This window comes from Apiospora aurea, assembly GCF_038362705.1.
Source record: "Apiospora aurea strain CBS 24483 chromosome Unknown utg000003l_segment0_segment0, whole genome shotgun sequence".
Classification (NCBI taxonomy): domain Eukaryota; kingdom Fungi; phylum Ascomycota; class Sordariomycetes; order Amphisphaeriales; family Apiosporaceae; genus Apiospora; species Apiospora aurea.
This window is the reverse complement of record NW_027117390.1, coordinates 1678666-1703896: the sequence shown is the minus strand read 5'-3', so window position 1 is coordinate 1703896 and position 25231 is coordinate 1678666. Positions and strand designations below refer to the sequence as shown.

The 25231-nt window shown below is 53.4% G+C and overlaps 11 protein-coding genes across 11 annotated transcripts; 7 read left to right on the top strand and 4 right to left on the bottom strand.

Annotated features, from left to right (window-relative positions):
* Nucleotides 1-389: 389 nt before the first annotated feature.
* On the bottom strand, nucleotides 390-1883 carry PG986_004370 (uncharacterized protein; the record flags this gene model as incomplete). The annotated part of the gene is made up of 3 exons (XM_066840592.1): nucleotides 390-831; nucleotides 925-1720; nucleotides 1823-1883. The coding sequence occupies 3 exons, from the start codon at nucleotides 1881-1883 to the stop codon at nucleotides 390-392; spliced, it is 1299 nt and encodes a 432-aa protein (XP_066703219.1).
* A 480-nt stretch (nucleotides 1884-2363) lies between these two features.
* On the top strand, nucleotides 2364-5610 carry PG986_004369 (uncharacterized protein; the record flags this gene model as incomplete). Its single annotated transcript, XM_066840591.1, has 8 exons — nucleotides 2364-2642; nucleotides 2698-3424; nucleotides 3477-4026; nucleotides 4084-4404; nucleotides 4473-4896; nucleotides 4951-5048; nucleotides 5128-5307; nucleotides 5376-5610. The coding sequence occupies 8 exons, from the start codon at nucleotides 2364-2366 to the stop codon at nucleotides 5608-5610; spliced, it is 2814 nt and encodes a 937-aa protein (XP_066703218.1).
* An 811-nt stretch (nucleotides 5611-6421) lies between these two features.
* On the top strand, nucleotides 6422-7271 carry PG986_004368 (uncharacterized protein; the record flags this gene model as incomplete). The annotated part of the gene is made up of 3 exons (XM_066840590.1): nucleotides 6422-6685; nucleotides 6723-7003; nucleotides 7088-7271. 3 exons carry the CDS (start codon nucleotides 6422-6424, stop codon nucleotides 7269-7271), a joined length of 729 nt encoding a protein of 242 aa, XP_066703217.1.
* Nucleotides 7272-7855: 584 nt separating this feature from the next.
* PG986_004367 (arginine biosynthesis bifunctional protein argJ) lies at nucleotides 7856-9281 on the top strand (the record flags this gene model as incomplete). The annotated part of the gene is made up of 2 exons (XM_066840589.1): nucleotides 7856-8396; nucleotides 8452-9281. 2 exons carry the CDS (start codon nucleotides 7856-7858, stop codon nucleotides 9279-9281), a joined length of 1371 nt encoding a protein of 456 aa, XP_066703216.1.
* A 435-nt stretch (nucleotides 9282-9716) lies between these two features.
* PG986_004366 (uncharacterized protein) lies at nucleotides 9717-10871 on the top strand (the record flags this gene model as incomplete). Its single annotated transcript, XM_066840588.1, has 2 exons — nucleotides 9717-9820; nucleotides 9896-10871. The coding sequence occupies 2 exons, from the start codon at nucleotides 9717-9719 to the stop codon at nucleotides 10869-10871; spliced, it is 1080 nt and encodes a 359-aa protein (XP_066703215.1).
* A 417-nt stretch (nucleotides 10872-11288) lies between these two features.
* PG986_004365 (uncharacterized protein) lies at nucleotides 11289-11902 on the bottom strand (the record flags this gene model as incomplete). The annotated part of the gene is made up of 2 exons (XM_066840587.1): nucleotides 11289-11508; nucleotides 11763-11902. 2 exons carry the CDS (start codon nucleotides 11900-11902, stop codon nucleotides 11289-11291), a joined length of 360 nt encoding a protein of 119 aa, XP_066703214.1.
* Nucleotides 11903-12623: 721 nt separating this feature from the next.
* PG986_004364 (mitochondrial carrier) lies at nucleotides 12624-14033 on the bottom strand (the record flags this gene model as incomplete). The annotated part of the gene is made up of 1 exon (XM_066840586.1): nucleotides 12624-14033. The coding sequence occupies one exon, from the start codon at nucleotides 14031-14033 to the stop codon at nucleotides 12624-12626; it is 1410 nt and encodes a 469-aa protein (XP_066703213.1).
* A 1685-nt stretch (nucleotides 14034-15718) lies between these two features.
* On the top strand, nucleotides 15719-16594 carry PG986_004363 (uncharacterized protein; the record flags this gene model as incomplete). Its single annotated transcript, XM_066840585.1, has 3 exons — nucleotides 15719-16112; nucleotides 16191-16428; nucleotides 16513-16594. The coding sequence occupies 3 exons, from the start codon at nucleotides 15719-15721 to the stop codon at nucleotides 16592-16594; spliced, it is 714 nt and encodes a 237-aa protein (XP_066703212.1).
* A 122-nt stretch (nucleotides 16595-16716) lies between these two features.
* Nucleotides 16717-18601, bottom strand: PG986_004362 (uncharacterized protein; the record flags this gene model as incomplete). The annotated part of the gene is made up of 2 exons (XM_066840584.1): nucleotides 16717-16831; nucleotides 16902-18601. 2 exons carry the CDS (start codon nucleotides 18599-18601, stop codon nucleotides 16717-16719), a joined length of 1815 nt encoding a protein of 604 aa, XP_066703211.1.
* Nucleotides 18602-19187: 586 nt separating this feature from the next.
* On the top strand, nucleotides 19188-20013 carry PG986_004361 (HAD superfamily phosphatase; the record flags this gene model as incomplete). The annotated part of the gene is made up of 3 exons (XM_066840583.1): nucleotides 19188-19409; nucleotides 19481-19846; nucleotides 19930-20013. The coding sequence occupies 3 exons, from the start codon at nucleotides 19188-19190 to the stop codon at nucleotides 20011-20013; spliced, it is 672 nt and encodes a 223-aa protein (XP_066703210.1).
* Nucleotides 20014-23804: 3791 nt separating this feature from the next.
* On the top strand, nucleotides 23805-25215 carry PG986_004360 (uncharacterized protein; the record flags this gene model as incomplete). Its single annotated transcript, XM_066840582.1, has 4 exons — nucleotides 23805-23988; nucleotides 24047-24130; nucleotides 24191-24306; nucleotides 24457-25215. The coding sequence occupies 4 exons, from the start codon at nucleotides 23805-23807 to the stop codon at nucleotides 25213-25215; spliced, it is 1143 nt and encodes a 380-aa protein (XP_066703209.1).
* Between the last annotated feature and the right edge of the window lie 16 nt (nucleotides 25216-25231).

Below are 25231 nucleotides of genomic sequence, written 5' to 3'. Positions count from 1 at the left end.
CACCTCACTTTGTCTTGCATATAGAAGACAAACGCGGCTTCAGCCTGATTGGGTGGGTGTAGTCATGCCGCCGTAGCAGGGAGCTGCCATGCCAGCAAACAGAAAACTCTTGGGCAGCGCTGATCCTGCCCAACTGGACTGATGGCTATAAGATCCGTTATCTATAGAAAAGCGACAAAGAACACTGCCTCAATTTATGCCCGATGTGAACGTTCCGCTACACATGTGACCAGCTCTCTCGGTATCACTGTACTCTGATGATATATTAGATGGAAGCAGCCACACGGCTCGGGCTGTGCTACCCACGAGTTCACAAACAAGGCTGTATCGAACCATACGACACCGTTTTGCTACTGTATTTCCAGTAAACCAAGGCACTTGTGTCAATCTCATGGACGTGGGTCTGAGGCAGCATAGTGAACCTGCATCGCAGAAAGTACCGTTTGAGCAACCGACAAGACAGTGGACACGGATCCAAAAACGATGACAGCCCAGAAAGTCCACCATTGAAGGGTTTTCCTCTTGTCCCTCCATAGCTGCTTGAGTGTTGTGGGCTCCTGGGATTGTGCATGTTTGGCAAGGGATAGCAGCCTCGGTCCAAGGAGGGGGAAGTCGGTCTTGATGTTGTAGAAACGCTTCTGTCGCCGATCGAAGCTTGTGAGGTCTGCCTGGCCGTTACACAATGATTGAAGCAATCGGTCCCGATCCCGTTGGGGGATCTCCTTGAAAACCTGGTGCTCCTTGAAGGCTCTTCGTGACTTGGGACACTGTCCATACAAGACGTGCACAGATAGTAAAATCTCCTGCATGAGCTGTGCAACTTCGTCTGGACTGGCGATGTCACCATCAACACAGCTTATGTATAATAATCAGCTTATTGGCCCGGAAGGAAGTGTCCGATTAGAAGGGGCATGCTCGACCGACCTCTGAACTATCGTGCGCCCTTCCTCGGGTGGTGTAGCATTGAGGAGGCAAATGGTGGCCTGCCGAAAGAGATACAGGGTGTTCGAGACGTCGTCAAAGTCCAAATGAGCACCCAGTGTGTCTGTCCAAGTTACTCCTATCTTCAGAATATTGCCAAGGATGTCGGCATTGAGTTTGGTAGGGTCAAGTATCCATTCCTCGTCGACTGATGTTCTCCCGTTCTTGTCTGAGAGAGGAAGTATGTTGCCGTAGCCGCTTAGGAAGTTCCCAATGGGGAAACTGGTGTCTAGGCGGTACGGCGTCGAGTTGGAGTAGCACCCAAAGCTATGCGAGGTTGTAGCAGAACAGGTCTCGATTTCAAAGAGCCTCCAGTTGTAACTGATCGCACCCGACTTAGAAGGCCGGTACAAGCATGTCATCGTGCCCACTAGGCAGAACACAAAGTAGTGCGACAGCTGTATGTCTCCGTCCCCAATCCCTCTTAGCAGCGACTGTTGTTGGAGGTACGCAGCCGCAGAGTCCCATGTCAGTGCGTCAGGCGTGCCAGATCTTGTGAGATACTCGTGCAACTTGACAGAGGCGTCCAAGAGCCAACAAGCTGAGCCGGTCTGGCTGATAGAAGTGGCATGGCGACTGGGGGCCATCGCTGAAAACAGTTCTTGGCAATGTTTGAAGTTGGCCAAAACAGAATAAGCCTGAAATGCCACATCTACGGAGGATGAGCCGTCATGTCTTGTCTTTTGGGCTGAAACTGTTCCATAGAGGTTGCGATGGTGGCCACAGACTTCGATAGGCTCTACACCAGTTCATGTTAGAAAAAAAAAAAGCAGTCAGATGCCAATCGTTGAAAGGTGTAAGGTGGGATGAGGAGGAACGGGATGGTTGCACCCGCACTCACCAAACTTGCAGTGTGACGGAGTGTAAGCACCCAGCTCTATGGCGGGGTCAGCTGTGTCCATGTCGGTCCAAGAGTGCTGTGACTTCCGGTTTCAATGTCGTTGACCAAGGCCTGTGAGTTGCACTTACTTGACCTTCTTACCTACCTCTGACCTCAACTTCAGAAACGAGATCAAAACTCGAGCCGGCGGGACGACAGCCTGATGCAATATACAATGCAAGAATTTTGCCCAATATCACCCGATGTGCATTTGGTGTACACACCTTGCGAATCGAAAGCCATTAGGAGAAACAATGGTCATGGTCAGCCCTGGAGCTGAATCATATCAGGACCCTTGGGCACCAAGCAGCCTGACTTCACAGCCATGAAGTTGGGTGTGTGACATGGTAGCCGTGATCTTACGGTCTTGCAGTAGGTATTCTTAATGTGTCGTGTGCCACGGCTGTAGAGCCTGCCTGCCTGCCCACTTCGGCACAGCACACCATCTCCTCCAAAGGCGCACGAATCTCTGCACCCACTGGCCAGCCACCACTCTTGTCCCATGGACGGTATCCGTCAACTCTTCGATCATGAGCTTCGACGTAAACCGGCGCTGCGAGAGTTGCCGACCATCATCAGCCGCGAGCACCTTTTCCAGTATCTGACAGGTTATTCCAAAAACACAAGCAGCTTCAACGTATACACGACGCGAATTGATGGCGCGTTGGAATGCCTTAGTGATTTTGTCGAGCTCGCGAAGCAATTCCTGGACACTGCGGCAGGTAACAAGGATCCTAGGTGGGAGGCTATGATCTGGGGGAGTTCAGCCTTGATCCTGGCAGTAAGATTTCCAATGTCTCAGCCGCCCTCCCTTTATCTATTAATCAATTAGATAGGAGCTGTATCGCAGAAGTAAGGACACGGAAAGGATTATGAATTTGTTCGAAGACCTCACACTGGCGACCGAACTCCCATGCAAACTCCCCCAACAACATCCAAGCGCCTACAGCAGCAAAGTTGTCCACTTATTTACAGCACTCGCCCCTGGGCTGCTTCAACTGGCTTCTGAACTGTCGAAGAACCCCTATGGCAAGTTCGCTTTTTTCCAAGGGTGGAAGGCTTTACTATGGGCTAACATCTTTCATGCTCGTATAGCTACATGCCAATCCACAACTTTCGAAAAAGAGCACACAAAGGCCATGCATCTGATCAAGGCGTGGGTTAAGAGGCTGAGCGTTTATGCTGGAACGCCTACTATTCCAACCGATACCGGGACATTGCAGCTATCCAAAGAGCGCATCCCAGTCAGTGTGACACAGCACTTCAAAGGCCGTGCTGAAGAGCTAGAAGACCTCGTGCGTCAACTTTCTTCTACCAAACAACGGCCTGCAGTTACCTGCATCAACGGATACCCCGGGATAGGAAAAACACAGCTCGCAGCCCGTTATTGCAAGCAGTATGGGGATCGGTATTTCGCCTGTATCTGGGTCTCCGCAGACAGTCCCACGAAGATCAAGAACACTCTTTCGGAGTGCGCTGTGAAGATGAAACTAAAAGGTGCATCCATGGAAGCAGAGCCTAGCAAGAATGCGCGCTTCTTGAAAATGTGGCTGGAGCAGACCGGTATGAGAGGAGCTCCAGCAAGTATCCCACCTTGCTAACTCGGTATGACCAGACCAACCTTGGCTTTTAATTCTTGATAACGTCGATGAGCCCGAACATCTGGACGACTTTTGGCCCCATGGGGGAGGCGGCCATATAATCATGACGAGCAGGAGCCCCTACATCGCCAAATATCGTCAATCGGAAATGCTGGAGCTGTCCCCCCTGAGTCTAGCCAAGTCCAAGGAACTGTTCTTCAGTATTGTGGGGGAGGACAAGGAACACGAAAGCGCACAGGATATGGATCTGGCTTTCAGGGAATGGGGCGGCTCACCTCTTGCGCTCTGCCATATCGGTAGCTACATCGATCGATTTCACATGGACATCCCACGTTTCCTGGCGCTCTACTGTCAACAACCTAAGGACCTGTACCAGAAGAGACATTCATCAGCCGAGTATCCTCAGAGTATAGCAACAGCGTTCTCGATTGACAAGCTAGAGGATGGACCGAAATCTCTGCTCAGAGTCCTGTGCTACTTCGACCCCGACAAGATTCCCATAGAACTCCTTCTGTCTAGTAGCAAACATCCAGTGCCAATCGTACCTCTTGCTGACAGCTTCAGGTGAGTGATCAAATGCGCCTTTTGAATCACGGCCTTATAGCTTATGGCACCTGCTAGCTTCTACGAGGCATTGGATGGTCTCTGCAGCTCCGGCCTCGTCTCGCACACAGACAAGTATATCAGCATCCACCGCCTTGTACAGTCTGTCGGATTCTACAGCATGGAAGATGCTGACAAGGTAGAAGTATTTGGTCAAGTTGTGTCTTTGCTAGACAGGTCTTTTCCTCGTGAAGTGGAGGGAAAACCGACGTGGAGCGAATGGTCTCGTTGCAACACATACTTGCCTCATGTGTTGTTCCTTCGACGTAGATGGGAGGAATTATCCCAAGAAGGCGAGAAAAATGCCAATTTCGCAAGCCTTCTGGGTGCCTGCACATGGTAAATGTGGTTCCCAAAACACATCAACCTGCGATCTTGAAGTAACCCATCCACTGATCGAAAAACAGGTACATGGTAGAACGTGGTCTGTTCTCCGAGGTAGAGCCTCTCATCAACACGGCAAAGGAAGCTTGCCCGGAAATCGATGAATCTCGACTTACGCTGGCCACGATCCTCTTCAACCTAGCTGGTGTGCGCTTCGAGTGCAATAGGATTAAAGAGAGCTTGGAGCTTTGTCAAGAAGTATTGGACATCCGGAGCAAGGTGTTGAGTCCTCTTGATCCCGTTTTGGGTAATACTCTTTACTCAATAGGCATTGTGTACATGGAAGATGGGCAGCTTGACAAGGCACTGGCTTCGTGCTTGGAAGCTGTGCATATCCATGAAGAATGCCAGAAGAGCGGCAAGCACGACGGGTCTCCTACTGGGCTCTCCTGTCTTGATGTTGGCTTGTGTTGCTGGAAACAGGGCAAGCTTGACGATGATGCGGAAGTGCGTATTGGTTATGGACAGTTATGAACTGCAAGACGCTGACTCCTGATACAGGGCAAAGGAGAAAAGCTGGAGCTTGCATCACAATACATCGGGAGAGGACTCGGGCTCTTCAAAGAAACGACTGGAGAACAGTCGCAAAAATACGGGCAGTGAGTGTCATCCTCTTATCATATTTGTGGCTTCCCTTCACATCAGACTTCTGTCTACACTTATTGATACATGACGCAGGGGTCTTTCGTATCTTGCGCTTGTGAGAGAAGCCCAGGGCGATCCCGAGGGAGCCAGAAAGAACACCGAGCTCTCCTTGAAGATTTGCGAAGAAATAACCCCTGACGAGTTCAAAACAGGCTTGGGCCTGCACAAGATGGCGGGGTTTCTACTTCGCGAAAAGGAATACGACAAGGCTTTGTAAGGCCATAGCTCCCTGCGCACCAAAAGAAAGAAAATGGCACACATGCTTACTGACTGTTTCTCAGGGGTCACATTCGGAGGGCTATCAAGGTCCTCGAAGGGACTTTTGATCCAGCGCCCAGGGTAGCACGATCCATGTTCAAGATGTCGCAGGTACTCGATGCTATGGGCCGGCCAGACGAGGCGACGGTGAAGAGGCAGGAGGCGGTGCGGCTTCGCAGTACCATCACGACGTTCGAGTTCGACCTAGGGGTAACGGAGGAGGCTTTCGATACACTGATCCCGTCGTTCCTAGGCTGATTCGTACTTTTGATGGATCAGATATATCAAGTATCCCTTGGCCGGAGCGCGATGCCTTTTGGCGACCATGCGGGGTCGCGGGGCCGCGGGGTCGCGGGGTTGTGGAAGTAGCGGGGCAGCCAACCGCAACCATATCAACAGTAGAAATGTGGTGACCCCTTTCTTCAATAATTGCAGCGCATGTTATGTCAGCCATCCTAGAGCTGGCTGATTCGTACCTTCTCAAATGCCCCATTGTTGAGTGGCATACTTTCACTGAAAGGTAATCTGTGTTGCGAACTAATTCGCCATTACCATGCCAGAGGTTAAAATTGGACTAGGTAAATCAAAGTGGCGGTCTTATCATGAAACTACCAGGAATGGAAAGCCACCCGACCCTTCCCACGCACAACCTGCTTAGAGATTTTGCCGATGGCAGGGAAGCGGCGAGCGAGTATCGCCATTTCCACCAACAGCAGGGGCCATCGAGCCAACGCTGGGTATCAGGAGGGTTATCTGCGGTGTTTAGAGGCAGAAACGCTGAGCGGTTCTCCCCGAAACTGTTAGATTGAATAGAATACGCCTGGCAGTAGGTCATATACCACTACATTATATTTCTCTTTCAGGCTCAATTTCAGCTTCTACGATTTTTGTTTTCTGGGGAGACTGGTCGAATAAAGTGGTTTCTGGTGAACGTTACCGTCTTAACCAGCCATGTCGACTGAACAGGGCGGCGGCGCGCCTTCCGTCGAGGGGAGGTCTCCCCTACATTCCATGGAGCTTTGAAAGAACAGTGCTAGAGGGCGATGAGGGTCACATCGGCGACCACAACATGGAAGGCCGTCCGGACAGTCCCGAGGAGGAGTGTAGCTGCGGCGAGGAAGCGTGTAGCTGCGGCGAGGACGACGAAGGTCACGCAAAGCGAAAGTATTGCATTCTCTGCACCGAACACAGCAAGGACTTCGTGGTCCTTCCTTGCGCCCACGCCTGGTGCAAGGACTGCCTGAGGTACTCCTTTTCCGTCGCCTACAACGGCGGCTTCGGCCGGCCCCCCGCGCTGCTGCGAAGAGATCGAACCGACGCCTGCGACACTCGAGTTCCTCGGCCCCGACATCGCCAGCGACTACCTCCAGGCCCGCATGGAGCACCATGCTGCCGTCACGGCGTACTGCCACTGCTGTCTCGAGTTCGTCCCGGAGCCCTTCGTCGTCGTCGGCGACGGCGACCAGCTCGCGGCATGCCCCAAGTGCAAGACGTTCACGTGCGTCCCCTGTGGGAAAGCCTGGCATGCCGGAGACTGCGCTGAAGACGCCGATGTCAATATGATCTTGAAGTTGGCCAAGAAGAAAGGGTGGAGGCAATGTCCCAAGTGCAACACCGTCATCGAACACGGGGAGGGCTGCAGCGAGATGCTGTAAGTTTATCTGTCAACTTGCGCGGCATCTCCCATCCCCGCCTTCTTTGGGGGATCAAGCCATGCTAACTAGATGTTATCCAGATGCGTATGCGGCACCGAGTTCTGCTTTCTATGCGGCGAACGAGAGAAATGCACTTGCCGAATGAGTGAAGAGCCCGATGAACCGATACCGATTGATGAGGTCTCTTTTGTGATGAGAGGGGACGGCGTCGATGATGGCCATCGCCGAGGTCAAGGGGCGTCCTGGGATGTGCTTGATCGTTGATGAGGAACAAACGTCAGTTCCGTAATGAGTATCTGGCAGATGGCTAGTTCTTGTTCGTCCGCTGATTTGATTCCGCCTTTCTCCTACGGCAGCAAGAAGGAGGGGTTTTGCTGGCAAATTGAATGAAGCGATTGCAAGTTGTCATAAACTGCTTCTTGCCATAAGACTTTGTACTATAATCAGCGCTTCGTCGCTGAGGTCTTCCAAATAGGTCTTAGCAAGCGATAATATATATTTCAATCGAGCTTCGTCTTGGGCGACCAAGCTCAGCATTGCCGATATCAGACCCTACCTTCCAGCCAACAACCCTGCTTCCTATCTTCAAAGCCACGAGGACTTCAAGTTGCAGAAGCAGGGCGCCAAGATTGACGAGTGGAAGCCTCTCTTCACTTACTTCTTCAATGACTCTTGTCCGTGGTTGGGGTGTTTTTCGTGAGACCTGTAACATAGCACTCACCGTCCATCGGTCGAGCACCGGGGCGATTTTGCCGCTCTACACCGCTAAACTTCCTACTGATCTACAGGGTTGACTCAAAGGCATCTTGCAGCAGAGAACTCTATTCACCTCGTCAATTGTTGCAAAAATGGTGATGCTCACTCGTTTACCTGTCCAATGGGGCAGGCGGATGTACTCCGCGTCCACCAGTGGCGCGGTGCCCGCCGCGAAGAAGAAGTACGTGCCCACGAGCGGCACGTACCCTCGCGGGTTCCAGGTCTCGGGCACCGTTGTCGGAGTCAAGCCCGGCAACACCACCAAGCCGGACCTTGCCTTCATCACGTCGGATCGACCCTGTGCGGCGGCTGCCGTCTTTACCAAGAACAAGTTCCAGGCCGCTCCCGTGACGTTCAGCCGTTCTCTCCTCCAGCGGAAGAACAATGCGGGGCTCCAAGGCGTCCTCATCAACTCGGGATGCGCCAACGCCGTGACGGGCAAGGGTGGTCTGGAGGATGCCGAAGCCATGGCCACTGAGGCCGACAAGTCTCTAGGAGCCGACAAGGCGACTATCGTTATGAGCACCGGCGTCATTGGACAAAGGCGAGTAGCTGCTCATGAAAGGGTGACCAATGACTCACGGGCTAACACGCATCAGATTACCCATCAAGAAGATCCTGGACAACGTTTCTGTAGCTCACGGGAAACTCGGAACATCTCATGATCACTGGTTAACCTGCGCGACAGCTATTTGCACAACTGACACCTTCCCTAAGCTTATCTCCAAGAGCTTCAGCCTTCCCTCTTCCCCCTCGGTAGAATACCGCATCGCTGGTATGACCAAGGGCGCAGGCATGATCCACCCCAACATGGCTACGCTTCTCGGTGTGATTGCTACTGATGCACCTATTGCTTCGGCGGTTATGCCAGGTCTGCTCAAGCATGCCGTTGACAAGTCCTTCAACAGCATCACTATTGACGGCGATACTTCGACCAATGACACCGTCGCTCTTCTGGCCAACGGTGCCGCGGGCGGCAAGGAAGTCTCCAGCGCGAGCTCAGAGGATTACCGGGCATTCCAGACTGTTCTTTCCGAGTTCTCCACCGACCTGGCCAAGCTTATTGTCCGTGACGGAGAAGGTGCTACCAAGTTTGTCACCATCAATGTGACCGAATCCTCGTCTGAGCAGGGCGCTCGCAAGATCGCCAGCACCATCGCCCGATCGCCGCTCGTCAAGACGGCGCTATACGGCAAGGACGCCAACTGGGGCCGCATCCTGTGCGCCACGGGCTACTCGCTGATCTCGGAGCCCGGTGGCTCCGCCGAGAACGAGATCACCGAGATCATCCCAGAGAAGACCAATGTCTCCTTTGTCCCCTCTGATGGAAGCCCGGAGCTGAAGCTTCTTGTAGATGGTGAGCCGGAGATGGTAGACGAGACCCGGGCTGCGCAGATCCTGGAGCATGAGGATCTCGAGATTTTGGTTCGCCTCGGAACGGGCAAGGAAAAAGCCACATACTGGACTTGTGACTACTCGCATGAATACATTACTATCAATGGCGACTACCGGACATAGAGTAGATAACTATACATATACCAAGGGTGATAGATAATACAGTTGGTCAAAGGCATACTGCCCGAATCCGAGAGCGATGATAACATCCTTATGTGGCCTTTGGTGAAACACATGGTCGTACTCTAATTCATGGGTCCTGCTTACTTCACTTCCAGGTGAATTGTATGCGATCACTCTTGCTACCAAACGAAACGCCAATTAGCATTGGGAAGGGAAAGGTCGTCCTGCCTAGGGGTGGTTACCAGCAGTTAACCAATGAGCCTAGGTCTAAGTAGTTGGTGGGGCAGGCGTCCAGCCCAGCTTGACGCGTCGCGGGACAAATTACAAGCTTCCGACCGCGTTAAGTGTTTTTGGCCTGCCGCTCTCTATCCATCAACCAGCCAGCTCGGGACCAGGCACATTCCACTACCACCTACCGACACAAAGCAACAGAAAATGCCGCCCAAAGCAAAGGAAGAGGTCGGCGAGTCGTCCACATCAGCAGCCAAGAAGGCGCTGACTGCTGCCACAAATGGCGCCGTCAACTATGAGCTCCCCTGGTAAGTGATGCCTTTTGAAAGCCTTTCTTTGCCCGTGTTGCAAACAAGAAACTAAACAACAATTGTGAATAACAGGGTAGAAAAGTACCGACCCGTATTCCTCGACGACATTGTCGGCAATACCGAGACCATCGAGCGCCTCAAGATCATCGCGAAAGATGGCAACATGCCGCATGTCATCATCAGTGGCATGCCGGGTATCGGAAAGACGACGAGCGTGCTGTGCCTGGCGCGCCAGCTGCTGGGCGACTGCTACAAAGAGGCCGTTCTCGAGCTGAACGCGTCGGACGAGCGCGGTATCGACGTCGTGCGCAACCGCATCAAGGGCTTCGCCCAGAAGAAGGTCACGCTGCCCGCGGGCCGCCACAAGATCGTCATTCTCGACGAGGCCGATTCCATGACGAGCGGCGCCCAGCAGGCCCTCCGCCGCACCATGGAAATCTACTCGAACACGACCCGCTTCGCCTTTGCTTGCAACCAGAGCAACAAGATCATCGAGCCCCTGCAGTCGCGCTGCGCCATCCTGCGCTACGCCCGCCTGACCGACAGCCAGGTCGTGAAGCGACTTCTACAAATCATCGAGGCCGAGAAGGTCGAGTACAGCGACGACGGCCTCGCGGCCCTGGTGTTCAGCGCCGAGGGCGACATGCGGCAGGCTATCAACAACCTGCAGAGTACGTGGGCCGGTTTCGGCTTCGTGAGCGGCGACAATGTGTTCAAGGTGGTCGACTCGCCGCACCCGATCAAGGTGCAGGCCATGCTCAAGGCGTGCTACGAGGGCAAAGTCGACAGCGCCCTCGACACGCTGCGCGAGCTCTGGGACCTGGGCTACTCGAGCCACGACATCATCAGCACCATGTTCAAGGTCACCAAGACCATCCCCACCCTCAGCGAGCACAGCAAGCTCGAGTTCATCAAGGAGATCGGCTTTACCCACATGAAGATCCTCGAGGGCGTCCAGACGCTGCTGCAGTTGAGCGGCTGCGTGGCCCGGCTGTGCAAGATCAACATGGATCCTAAGCGGTTCGAGGCGCCTGCTGCGCGTGCTTGATCAAGGCCTAGGGAAGGGGAATGGATGTTGATAAAGTTCAAATTCGGTGGTGTGTGTGTGTGTGATGGGAAATCGGTAAAAAAGACTTGCATGGCATGGCGTTCACGAGTTTAATGATTATGTGCTTGGCTTGGATCTCTGAGATACCACTTCCTCAGATAGATGAGTAGATAAATCGTGTGTTTATGAGAGAGCATTACCTAATCTGTTTTGGTGATTGGTTTTCGTAACGTTGATGCAATTGTTGATGGCAACCCGTTCCAGTAGTATTTAGAAAAGGAGGTATACCCACATGCCCCCTTTGCGAAAAGCCTTGGTATGGCAGAACATATATACACTGCAGAAGTCTCGAGAGTTTAACTTCTCTCTCTCTCTCTCTCTCTCTCTCTCATACACTCATTGTTGGTGACCCTACCCCTATTTCCTCGCCAGCTCCGCCTCCGCCTCGCGCAGGTGCCGCGGCCTGGGCGGCGGCGGCGGGCCGCCCTCGTCCTCGGCGAACTCGCGCTCGAGGGCCTCCCACTTGGCCCGGTCCCGGGCGATCTGCCGCTGCATGCGGACCCGGTGCTCGTACTGGCGCATGTGCGAGTCGGCCTCGATCATGCTGCCGACGATCATGCCGGACATTTGGATGTATCTGCAGAGGCGGGTCAATACATGGGTCCTTGGTTGCTGTCTTGTGAATGCAGAAAGATTATAGAGGTAGATATATACCCATGTATATATGCACACAGCGGGGAGCAAGAGGATGGATGTGTCTTGTGCATACCACCGCGAGAGGAAAGGAATCCCCACCTCATATTGGTTGTCTGAAAGAAAACCCCCAGACGAGAAGGAGCTAAGTCACGAAGGGGAAACAATACCAAATAAGAAAAGAAAGCTGCTACTTACACCTTGAACTGAACGGTCAGCCCGCGGTATAGGGGCGAGAAGGCGTATGCAGCAGCGCCCAAGACGGCAGACGCAGCGCCCCATTTGGTGGCACCGATAACCGCGCCACGAGTGGCCTCCCCATTGGGCCTCGTGGACATCGGTAGCGTTCAAGGCATCGTGGGGCTTCATCTTGCTTCCGTATTTTCTCTTCTGTTTGCCGGCTTCAACGCGAGGCCGCGGTCTTTTCTCAAAGTGGGCTGGCCGTCCTACTCCAAATTCGAAAGAAGCGACCAGGCCCAGAGCCGGCAATTGAGTGCCAACTCGATGCTGAAGATGTCTCGACGATGCTTCAGTTTGCCAATTGGCTTCGGGGAATCGGTATGTAACAATTGAATGCAACGCAAAGCACGTGCGAGATGGAAAGGATGGAACGGATGATTGATGGCTTTGATGATTTCGGAGGTGCTCAACGATTAGTGGACGGACGCTAACGGCAAGCGACCGGCCCATTTTGCTGCGTCATCATGCCATTTACACTCCGGATCCGCACGCAAACGCCGAACATCGTCGAGCCAAAGCCCGACTCGGCTTTTGTATGTTGCGACTACAACGAGTCTCTGGAGAATTCTAGTGTACTGGATCTTCAGCTTCACTTTTTATATGTTTTTCTTGGTATTTTGCAGCCCGTCCTGCGTGTTAGAGGAGTTCTAGTCTATATACTCAACAAGAATCATGTGCAAGCAATCGCCCTGTAGTGGCATGAGTGGTGGTTCTATATATGGAAAAAGTGAGCCGAGTGATATCTGAACCGCAACAACTAATATAAAACGCCACCAACGCCCGTATATCCATGATCTACCACCCTCTTTCTCTCTAGCTTTAGGTCAAAAGAATATCATATCCGTCCTTCGTGATACGGATTTCTTCCGTGCCCATGCCGTACTTGCGCCGCACCAGTTCGAAGATGATCAGCCCGGCGCTCGTGCTGGGGACTTGCCGGATCGTGTTCCACCAGAATCCCCGGTAGAACCATCGCGTCAGACTGATTCCCTCCGCTTTCGCCTCGGCCGCCAGCTGTGCCCACGTCTCTTGGTAGGCGCGGTAGTACGCCCGCATCATCCTCCACTTCCGATGCGGCTTGCCCGGATTGGCGGCTTGGGACTCCCTAAGCCTTGTAGCCTTCGCGTCCAGTTCTTCCAGGTGGTCCCAGTGCTTGGTCTGTATGTGATTCAGGGGGTGCAGCAGGATCTGCTGCCCGAAGGAGGCGCCGATACCAGCAAGCAGGAGGAATGCGGGCTCGATGGCGTAATGGGGTCTGATCACCGTCGGCTTGCCTTCGTGTTTGCTCTGGTTGCTTCGTTTCATCATCTTGTCTTTGTCCGTCGGGCGCTTCATGGCGAGGAGATCCACGATCTCCTGGCTGAGGCCGCCGTAGTACCACCGCACAAAGTTGATGTACCCTTGTGCCTTGACGTACTCGAAGGTCGTGAAGAAGACGGCGCTGCCCATGGAGTCCTTCATAAAGCTCAGGCCCCAGCCGGCGAAGATGCCCCGCAACCCAATCTCCCGCAGCTTCTCGGCGCTGAAGGACCACATACTCCGGGGTTTCCCCTTTCCGCTGGCTGGCATCAAATCTCGATGATCATAGCGCGCCTGTATCGCATCTAGCGGGGCCGCCAATAAGCTCTGGATGCTGCCAGCCAGAAACCCGGCCGTGAAGGTTTGGATGGGTTCCGGTGGTGGGTATGCGCGTTTGTTGCCCCGCGCGCTTTCCGGGTGCAGCGTACCGAGAATTTGCAGGTAGCTCGTGTACAGTACGGCACCCACACTCACGTTGGCGATCAGTGGCGGTAGCACTTGGTGCGGGATCACGGCCCAGCCGTCGTGGCGCACGGCGCTCGTCAGCACGCCGGGAGTCGTGGCGCGCATCCAGGTCCATGTCTGCTGCAGAGCTGCGGTCAATCTAGATGTCGCGCGATCGCTTCCCAGCGGACGGGCGTGCAACTGGGATTGGGCATGATGGACGGAGCGCGCGTATGCGAGGTAATCCACCCTGGTCCGGAAGAAGGCCTTGACAGGCGCGCGGAAATAGAAGGCGATGGCCTGGGATGTCAGGGCCCGCACCGAGGCGGCGGATGCGGCTGTTGCAGCGTTGTTTCGCGGCTGCTTTTCCGGCATCATGCCATCCGTTGGGACGACGGGGCCGAGACCCCCTCCTCCTCGTGATGGCACTGCATACTGTTGGTTGTTGGGAAGTGTGATAATGGTATCACCGCGCCTGGATGTCATTGTCTCCACGGCTCATTTTGAGATGGTCCTCTCTCGTTATCATAGGTTAGAAGTCTGACGGGACTCGATTAGATAGATGGATTAGGTATGCAAGATCGGCAAGCTTGAGCACGATGTTCTTAGGGGTCCAATCCGGGAATTTGGGACAGCTTCTTGGCAGCTGCGAAATTAGGCGAGTTTCCGAGATCCCCAAGTGTTGGCGCTGTCAAAACCGGGGAAGGATGACGTCAGTGTCAGCTGTGGCCACCTGCGCCCCGTGACCTCCCATAATCGAGTCAGACGGGCTTATCTGGTGCCCATCCGTCAAAAATGCCCACCACTGTGGAAGTACTGGACCTGCAATTCGCGATCATCTGTACCTATATTGTGAAGACGTTCTCGTTCTCGCAGCTTTTGCCTGCGACTTTTGGATGCTGCGGAAAGTTGACTTCTATGAAGGTTGTGTTTTGCAAATGCGCAAACCTTTCGGTCATACGGCATTGCAATGCAGACCAATGAACCGGACGGTTGACGAGGCAGTTCAACGTTGGTAGAAGAGCATGCCTTGCGATATTCGAACCGGATCTTCTTCTTCTTCTTCTTTTGTCTTCTTTTTTCAGGCGGGGACAGAACCCAAACAGATGTCTCGTGCTTGCAGCTCGGCGGGCTCAAATACCCAAGTACGCTCGATCCTAAAAGTCCGATCGATGGGGGTTCAGCTCTCCTTAAGAGAGCGCTAGTATTTGCTCTGCGGGAACGACAGCTCCGATGAATCATCATAAGCGAGGAGACTGGAGTTCGATGAATTCCTTTTCCCCCAACATTCGGAAGTTGAGCGGTAGTACCAGCACAGCGATGCCGTTGGCTGAGAGCTACGTTGGAGGAATCGATTCTGCAAACTTCTTATGCGCTGCCCTTTTGACCCCTACATAAGTGACTGCCAGAGCACGCGAGCTTCCCCCAGCTTCCCACCATCTCTCCATCTTATTGGGTGGCGGCCCTGCACGCGGGTTGACATGAGGCTAGGATCATCCCGTGGGATACCCCACAGATCGGACGTCGTCCCACGAGCAAACTGTGCAGGGGAACGGAGCCTCAGCTCCGGACAATGACATATCCCTTGAGGCTGGTAACCTGCAACCGAGACCCGGACAACTCACATCGAACGTCACCATATCTTTTTGTAAATCGATATGGCACTGTAAAAAAGTTGATAGTATGAAGGAGTGGGACCCCGGCGAAGCTGCTCCAAGGGGCCGAACACGCTAAAATGGATTACACGCACACATCTTAGACTTATGTTTTTTTTCATTCCCGAATGTGATGCGCATATCTAGGGTGTTACTGTACGATTTTGCTTGCATTTCTTTGCTTTTCATGGAGTTCAGAAGGTGAAACTTTGATCGGGCTCATTGGAAATCCTTAAGGACAGTATGCCCCTTCCAGTAGGATTTCTCAATAGCTTTCCTCCTTGAAAATGCAACATGTTCTCTACTAGTAGGAACAGTCTGAGAACTCTAACAAGTCGCTATACTACCACAATACGTCACTGTCACCAGCACGAATACAGTCAAGCTTCTCTTGCTGCACTGTTTCTTAACAAACAGCCGAATTCCCCCATAGGCCCTTCTCTTTCTGTGACTTATAACCATAGCCATCCGTACTACACAACCTCACACCCCTTCAGCACCACCACCGCCGCCGCCATGTCCGCCAAAGTCTCGAAATCCGACCCCCAATCCCCCTCCAAGAAGCAGAAGAAGCAGCACGACCACGACCTGCGGGAGCCGCACGAGCTGACGTCGGAGTCGACCGAGACGACGGGTGAAGATAAGAAGGACCCGTACCCCAACGGCACCAACCACGAGAGCACCGGTTTGCACGACACCACCACGACGCACGAGGACGAGGAGGCCGAGAAGAGCAAGGAGGGCTGCGAGTGGCGCGACCAACCGCCTTACCGCACCGAGGGAAAGAACGAGCACGCCACGAAGCATCACGAAGCTCAATGTAACTGCGGCCGCATCAAGTATTGGTTGAGCCGGGAGAAGCCGCTGGCGTCCAAGTACTGTCACTGTACAGATTGCCAGAGCTTACATGGTAATTCTCTTCCCTACCAAAGCCTATGTTGATTTATGCAATGCGAGAGTATACAGATACTAATACGACTCTTCTCAGGCGCACCGTTCCAGTGGGCCGCCATCTTCCAGAAGGAAGACCTGCACTTCGAGAACGGCGCCAAGGGCCTGGCCTTCTACCACGCCCAGAAGAAGCACACGTACCATGACCTGCCCTGCAAGGTCAGCTGCGCGTACTGCCATGCGCCCATCATGGACGAGGGGCGGAACATGGTGTTGATGTTCCCCGCCATCATTAAGTTCAAGAGTGAGAAGGCCAAGAAGGACTTCCAGCCAACGTACGTACTTCGAGTACACCATTTCCTTGATCGTAAATATATGAAGCTAATATGACGAGTTAGAATGCATATCTTCTACTCAAGGCGCTGCCTAGATATTACAGATGGAAAGACAAAGTGGGCCGAGCTAGACGAGAAGAGCGAGGAAATTCCGGAGACAGGCTAAGGGGTATCATTAATTGGTCTTGCTCTCTATAATCTAAACAATACCACCCATGCGGCACACTAGGCCTTCTTGTACATGTGTTTGTACAGCATCATCGCCATCCTATGTATTTATATATGTAGTTAAGCCATGAGATCTTCCAAAATAGCCTCCAGCTCTTCTCTGCGGAAAGGCAAGCTTAATAGTTCTGTGCCCAACACGTCTTTGCGGCTCGTAATCATTTGATGGTCGTGGAACCTATAATTCCGCGTTAGCTGTCATTACTTCATGTCTCGTTTTTTTTTTAGCTGTTTGGGGATTTTCTTACTCTTTGAGCAGTGTACGGAAAGCCATCTCCGAACTGCAGATGAACTCCTCGACCGCCTTGTTGTACAATATGCGGTACTCAACACCAGGGTTTTCTCCCCCGCTCACACCCTCATCGTCGATCGCCATTAGCACTTCGGTGACGAGCAGGCGGAACAGGTTCTTGGCGTTCTCGGGCAAACTGCGCAAGACGTAAGTGACACCCTCCTTGCCGCCGACGCGCCGGGCCTTGCGGCCCAGAAGCTCATGTACGTCGTCCACCACGTCGATCTCCACTGTAAATGGCGCAAAGGTGGTACAGTCGTGGAAGACGAAGTTGAAGGCGGATCGGACGCCGCTATCCCAGAGTAAGGAGAAATCAGGGGTATCCGCGGAGCAGATCAGCTGGATTTGCGGGTGCGATGCTAGCTGGGCGAGAATGGTTTGCGTGCCGGCTCTGCGTAGCGGGACGGCATCGACGGAGTTGATAATAACGGTAATGTCGATATCATGAGAAGAAAGGAGGGCTTTCAGGCTGTCCAACATGACGGAGGGGTTGCCGGCAGGTAGTCTATGGGACGGATCGACGGCGCTGGCGATAGTACCGAGCATCTCGCGGATCGAAGTTGAGCGAACATAGCCATTGATGATGACGATCTTGCTAGTCTGGTGGTCGGGTGTTTCGTCATAGAGGAACTTGGCGAATTTATGTAGGAGTGGCCGTTTGGAGCCGTAGCCGTATAGACATATGCTGAACCCTTCCGATAGCTCAAAGGACCACTGGGGAAAGGACTCGGTGTGCCATGACTGAAGATACTCGATGTCCCCAGCATGGTGCTCTTTGTGTTGGTGCAATATGGAGAAGTATTCTTCGTGCGTGAGTAACTCGAGCGACGCAAGTGTGTTGCTTGATGTCTTCGCGGCGCCAGGTCGGTTCTGTGCAAAGTATAACTCGTACGGTGGCAGGTCCCTCGGGGGTGTCGGCGACTTCTTGCGTGCCCGCCCCTTTTGTTTCAGCGCTGTCTCCTTTTTCTGGCGACCTCGAGGCTTCTTGGACGGCGACGCCGCTGCAGCCTCAGACTCGTCAATCTCTCGGGCCCTGCCCTCGGGCCCCTCTCCTAGCTCTTCCTCTTCCTCGTCTTCATCCTGACTCGAGTCGTAAATCTCCTGCGCCAGCTCTTCTTGCTCGTCCTCGTCGCTGGCGTCGCCGGCCACCACACGCTCAATCAAGGCCCTAGCACTCTTTTTGCGCGCGGAGCGGTCATTTCGTCGCCATTGCGGGGTCTCACCGCCCGTGAACCGAGTTGCCCTCGAGGGTGTTATGATATTCTTCGTCCCCGATGCCTTCACTGGGCTCGTCGTGGTCTTGACCTTGCGTTTCGGAGTCGTCGCTACCTCCTCTGCTTCTTCTTCCTCATCGCCGACGTGGGCCTTCTCCGCTTGATCCTTATCTTTATTTGAACCCCCTTCTCCGCCAACCGCATCGTCGTCCGAGGGCACATCGTAGATGAACTTCTTCTGGCTTGCGCCGTTCTGGAGCTTCGAGGCCGCCGTGGGCCTTCCTCGGGGCCGCTTTGCTGGTGATGGGTGCGCGGCCTTGTCTTCGTCTGCCGCTTCGTTGGTAGGCTCTTCGGCCTTTGTTGTTGCCCTTTTCCGAGTGGATTGCCTCACGGGCGCAGCTTTTGGCGGCTCAGGAGCGTCCGCTTTGCGGCGTGGCGCCATTAGGTGATGGTGGTGCTCTTCGATACTAAAGGTTCTCGGCAGCACGGTAGGCGGCAATTGGCGTTTGGTTAAACAAGGCTACGAGTGCAGTATGGGATTTGAGAGCCAATGCTGTCTGTTGGTGAATATACGATACAGGCAATGTCAAAAACAAGTCGGTGTCGCAAAGTTGCCCAAAATACAATTATCGCCCGAGGTCAATGGAAGTTCACGCGTCGTCGCGTCAAGGTGCAGCAAGTGCTGCAGCTTACCCAGCTACCGGGCTAAAGTACCTAAACCGCCTGTAGCTCCCCAGCAACAACCGTGTGACCCCACTAAAAAGTTGCCATGGGCGCCCAGAACAAGCTTCTCTGCTGGCTTGCAGATGTGATGATGCTGGCATGCCCAGCAGTCGGGTCTAAAGATTGAACCTATCAATTGCTTCTTCGCACCAACGAAGATCAAGATAGTGACTTTCACACTTTACCTACTGCCACGCCTACCATCAGGCATACTGCAATCCATAATACACCAGCCAACCCGCTATTCCCTCCGGTAGGCAGGAGGAGGCAAGTGGGCTGACCCCACGCAAAACCCAACGTCGGCGATGAACCTCAACCTCTCAGGGGCTCTCAATGTCTTCAAACTATTGACCAAGCCGTCGCTATGTCTTCCTCATGTCACAGTCTCAACCTTCAATGAAATCCCCGTGCCGCTTGATAGGGCCTTCGAGAGCCATGGCAAGAAGGTGGAGATCAAAGCTGTAGTCTTAGACAAAGATGACTGCTTTGCCTACCCCGAGACCAACCAAATACATCCCCCTTATGTCGTGAGTTTGCTCCTCCTTCTCCCTGTGCTGCCTGGCCCGCTTTGGACCCGGAATATCCGATAGACCTTCAGGCATTGATTTGGGATGCTGGTTTCCAGGAGCGGTTTCGGCAACTGCAAAAGGAGTATCCCGGTCGCAAACTCCTGATCGTCTCCAACACGGCCGGAGCCATGTCGCACGACCGGGATGGCAAGCTGGCTACGGAGCTGGAGGCGACCACCGGCGCCGTCGTCCTGTCCCACCGTGCCAAGAAGCCCGGCTGCAAGGACGAGATCATGGCCTACTTCCAGAAGCACCCCGAGACTGGCGTCACGCATCCCAGCCAGGTCGCCATCGTAGGAGACCGCCTCATGACGGACATGATGCTGGCCAACATGATGGGCAGCTGGGGCATGTGGGTTAAGGACGGCGTGGCCCCCTTGAGCCGCAAGAGCATAGTATGTCACTCTTCCTTTCTTTCCTACTACGTAACGACACTATCGCACCTTTTCGTACATGGACTAATCGACTTGCCTACCAGTTTGCCAAGTTTGAGTATCGTCTTGCTGCGTTCTTGATGGCTCGCGGTGTCAAGGCACCAGGGCCTAAGAGTCCATTCGAGTGATGGATTCAAGCTGTCAGAGGCACCTCATCTACTTGCCAAAGCAAACAGGTCTTGCTTTTGGCCGCATTAGAGTAGGTAGTTTCTGGTGGGAAGCATGGCAGAAGTAGCACCTCTTGCCTCTAACTGAGATTCAAATGCCACATCCACCTAAACCATCATTACTGTTGAAGGGCCTGCTTGCCAAGATGGGGTTCAAGAAGTCTGCCAATAAGGCGGAATCAAAAGCTCGGCCTAACACCTTTTCTAACGTATGTGTCCAAGAGGTTTTCTTTGGCATGTTTGCTCCACACCGTCGTAGCCTATTGACCAAGTGGTAGGAATAGAGCAAAGGCTGTGTGGCTCAGCAACTGATTTATCGTCATCTTCAACGAAACGGGATGAGAAACGTCAAATTACTTGTAGTATAGGTATCCATCTTCTTGGAGGTTGTTCAATTTGATGCTCAGCATAGAACTGGTTGGTGGCCTGTAAAATCCCAGTGCCTTATGCGGACCTGCACTGCGGTTGGAAACCATTTGCCGTCGACCGTTCCAACAACTTGTCAGTCTTTCCACACATTTTATGCTGGTATTATGATCTGGCAAACATCATTATCGAAGCATGCGGCAGCTTCTATCTGTCCCTGAACGTTGGGCCAGAGCAACTTACTTGATTAACCTACGGCATATTACCCCTTTCGTGGGTATCATCGGATTTTGCACTACTTGGTATGCCTGCTCCCAGAACGCAGCAATTACGGGTCTTTTCCAAGCCAGGATGAATGCTGGGTCTTGTGCCTTCGATTCGAACTCGTTTGATTCATTCTGGTCGTTGGTTTGGAACGCCGTCAAGGCCAATTGACCGTATTGCTCTCCACAGTCTGTTCTGGCTGAAAGGCACTTCCGCATGTCTCGTCGTACGTGGCCATGAATCCATTACATTACTGCACATCTTCCATAGTAGTTAGATACATGAATCTGTTACTTGATACGGAACCAATGCTTGCTATCATCACCGAGGCCGCATAATGACAACTGGATCACCTTTCTCCCGGTTTAACAACACTCGCTTCTTCTCACTCGCCCCACGTCTGGCCATTAGCCGGAGGCAAGGAACAATCCTGGATGCAGTGGCCCTGCCATAAGTGAGTTCTGAACAATATCCAAAGTCGCTTTCTGGCCATTCGAGGCCCCGTCCGCCAAACACTGCCAGATTTTGGGCTTGGATCCATCCCATGTGTCCTTCATCGGGTAATACATGCATCTCATCTCAGCTCTGGTGACCACGCATCTGAGTGCTACATAGAGATACAGTGCCTATTCAATGAAGACATACAGCTGTTTTCCACGAGGTCTATGTACATATCATCTCACACGGACTTCAAGTCGCTCAGTCTCGTCCAACCTCACTCGTCAGCTATTATTAGCCTACAGCCAGTCTTATGCTGTGCGGCCGAAGATTTGGGTTAACATATGCTATGGAACTGAAGAGGTTGAGTCATAAGCATCACGAAGTAATCTTTCCATGCTATTCTGAGTAAAAACTGGCAATTCTTACGTTCATCCGGGGTCTGTCACTCTGCGCATAAGTCACCACAGTGGTATATCTTGACCAAAAAGCACACCCCAATCTACATCTCGTCAACAGATCGTGGTTTATTCAATTATTTACTGCACTGAGGAAGTCATCCAAGCCCTAATTGCGGACCACGCATCGAATAGTGTCAATGTCATAAACAATGCCACAGGCAACGACGAACTGCCCCGTTTCTGGTCACCTACCGCTCCCATACTGGTTCTACTTCACTCTTCCCAACACCTTCTGATCGCATACGCATTACTTCACTTTCGCACTATTCACGCAGTTCTCAACACATCCACCTCTGTACATCATACATTCAACCTTCTCTTGGCGCAACCTCGTGCCCTGATAGCTCAAGTACACCACACCTCATTTCATCCTGACGTTATAGCCCTTCAGTTTCTGCAAAACGTCTCATCTCTTCTCTGGTGCGTTAATCTCACGCGGGTTGGTATATTGTCACGCAGTAGGTACTCTGGATCGAGTTCAGCTGTACTGACACCCGCGAGACTGAGACCAGGCTACGAGTCTCTACCTATAAATTCTCACTTTCCATCTGCCATTTTGCTTTTCCCTTCTCTCCATCCAACTATTCAGTTCACCCAACCACCAGATACAACTGCATTTTTCACACAAGTTCCAGACAAAAGAATATTCCCTCAAGAAAAACTTCTTCTCGTCAGTTACTCGTCATCAGTTACTTCCCGCAGCTACCTCAATTGCTTGACTAGTAGCTCGGCTCTCGACCTATTTAGTCTCGCTTCCCTTTTTGCTATTTTGGGTTTTCCTTCCCTCCATCCCACCAACCAGTTCACCCAAGTTCCGGACACACGAAATAGTTTCTTCTTGTCAGTGACTTCCCATGGCTGCCACGGCTGTCCATACCTTGCTAGTAGTTCGACTGGTCGAAACACAGTTATCTCCCAGCCCTCCCTACCTCACTCGCACATCTTGAGCAGAGCACAAGCTGGACTTCGTCGAGAAGTATCTGCAAAGTCACCCACGGTAAGAAGCGTTTCCTTGGTCGTCGATCTGAGACCAGGTTACCTGGACCATCCACCAGCAACGGAGCATGCACCGAGAGATTGCACACACATCACCTTCGGTCTTCCCAGAAGGCACCTAGGACGCACCTCTCCCGCATCCGGCCTTTCTCGTCGCTCGCATATCGGTTTCATTCCTACCGTCTTGCGACGCTGGGCGCCACCATTGCCCGCTTGCCCGCTTGATCGCACATAGGGCCGCATAACTCCCCAGCTCCAAGGCGTGTGAGGCTCTGCTTTGACGTCCTGAGTACGCGCCGTCACCAGAGTTCCTACGACAGCAGAGATTGATACTTTGCGAACTGCATTGCCGCGAGGCCATAGAGAGGCAGAAGGTATCGGAGCAGTAAGTGTTTTCTTCCCTTTCCTTGCTTCTTCCATATTTTCCTACCCGAACCTCAAACACCTCCTAAGCGTCCTGGCAGCAACTGCCACTAAGTCAAAAATTTCTCTTACCTACACACTTGACAATCGCCCCCAACCAGAGTAATTCAACACCTCGCCGATTGTTTACCCACCCAGTCCCATACCTACCCAAAGCACCTACTGGAAGGAGCAACCAAACAGTTACTCACTTCCTTCAACCCTCACACAGCCTTTGGTCACCACATCTTCTTCTACTTTTTTTCCGAAGTTGCTACATGACTACAGCATCCTCTTCGTCTTTTTTTCGGAAGTTGCTACTTAGCCATAGCATCTTTCACAATAACCTTTGGTACCTCCCCTCAACTTCTTTCTTTTTCGTCCCTACCCTTCTCCTTCCTACTCACACTCTTTCACAAACTGCAAACACTTGTTACTCTCTGCCAGACCGGCTGACAGTTAACACAAGCAGACACCATACCCACGCCACACCACACACACATCACCAGGTTAGTTTATTATTATGTGACATTCCCATCTCTCATCGTCCCTCACCTCACCCACCAACATCATCTTTCACCTTACTCGCATCCATCTACCCATTCACCATCCTCCTCTTCCTCCTCAGCGCTGTTGCCCTTGCCATCGCGGCTTGGTAGTACACACTCTGTATAGCCTTGCAAGGTTATATATACATCGTCGCCAACCCTTAACATCACTTGATTTCATATTTCTTACATAACTGGATTGTATGTTGGCAAGTTTCGACTACTTTCTTGCTAACTTAATTGCCTTCTTCCATAGATCACCACACAGACCAACAAGATGGTTGGCAAGAGCTGGTCCGATGCCGAGGAGGCCTACTTCTGGCGCGAGGCGGCGCCCTACTCCAGCGGCCGAGTTGGTTTGTTCGAAGCCAACGAGGAAGTCACCTGGAATGAGTTGGCCCAACGCATGGCCAACCACTTCGGCCGCAATGGCCGGCGCCAGTACAGCGGGCTGGTGCTCTGTAAGTATTGATGGCCCATGTATCCTTTCTTTCTTTCGTGTACTGACTACTGTGTAAGCCGAGCACTTCTTCTTGAATGTACAGATCGGGACAAGGTCCCCAAATGCCGAGCCGCACTTGTCTCGATTCTTTCGCCGGGCCAGTAAGTATATGTTTCATCTTGTCGCCGATCCGTTCACAAACCTAACAAAGAATGTTGCAGGAGCGCCAAACCCCTACCACAACGGGGCCAACGCACCTGGCCAAAGACGGGCCGCAGCTGTCCCTGCCGGTTCTTCTATGCCGCCCTCTGCACCGGCTGCCGCTCACTCCGAAGCGGTAGCAACTGCCTCTCCGACGGTGCAGGGGGTGGCTTCGGGCCGTGCAGGCCGTCGACAAGCACTTCCGGCTGCTCCGGCTCGCGCCCAAGCTGCTGAGGCCGAGCAAAGCTCACCAGCCGGGGAGAGCAGTGAATCGGGCGGTCTCTAGGTAAGACCGTCCCGAGGACCTGCTTCTCCTCGCGCTGCTGCCGGCTTCAGCGGCGTCTCGGGCCAGGTGCGCCCAGTCACTGGAGCTGGCGCCTCGGTCCCAAGCGGCGCAGAGCTGTATGGCACCCTTCCCGGCTCCTTCCACGGCTCCTTCCCGCGCACCGTCCCCGGCCGCTTTCCCGGCACCCGTCCCCAAGCCGGCGAACCCTTCCCTCGACAGCCGCCAAGTTCCTCTGATCGGGCCCCTTGGCCGACTGCACGCTCACGACGAAGTGGTCGGCAAAGCTTGGGAGTGCCAGCGACATTCGAGCAGAAACGACAGGCACAAATTGCAGCCTTGCCAACGACGACCCCTTTCGCCGGTGCGCCTTCCTTGGCGGCAGCTCCTTCGGTCCCGGTCACGACTCCGACCAGTGTGCCTTCCACGGCCACTGAAACCACGGCCGCCTCTTCGGCACAGTGGGCCGAGCCTCCCATTGCTCGTGACCTCACTCTCCCCGAGGCACGGCTTGGGAGGACTAGAGCCCAGACGCGACCCCGAGGTCGACAAGGGCGCACGGGGCGGGCCGGTCGCGCCACTCCCTCTCGGACGGCCAACCAGAACCTCTGGGAGGTCAACCAAGTCGACCCCGACGAGAGTTCGACCAGCGACTCCGACGACATCCCAGCGCGGCTGGAACGACCTCCCCGTCCGGCTCCTGTCCCTGCCGAGCGCCCGACAGCTCGTCGACGCCGGGCCACAAGAGGTGGCAGAGATTAGGCTGGTGGCCACAAAG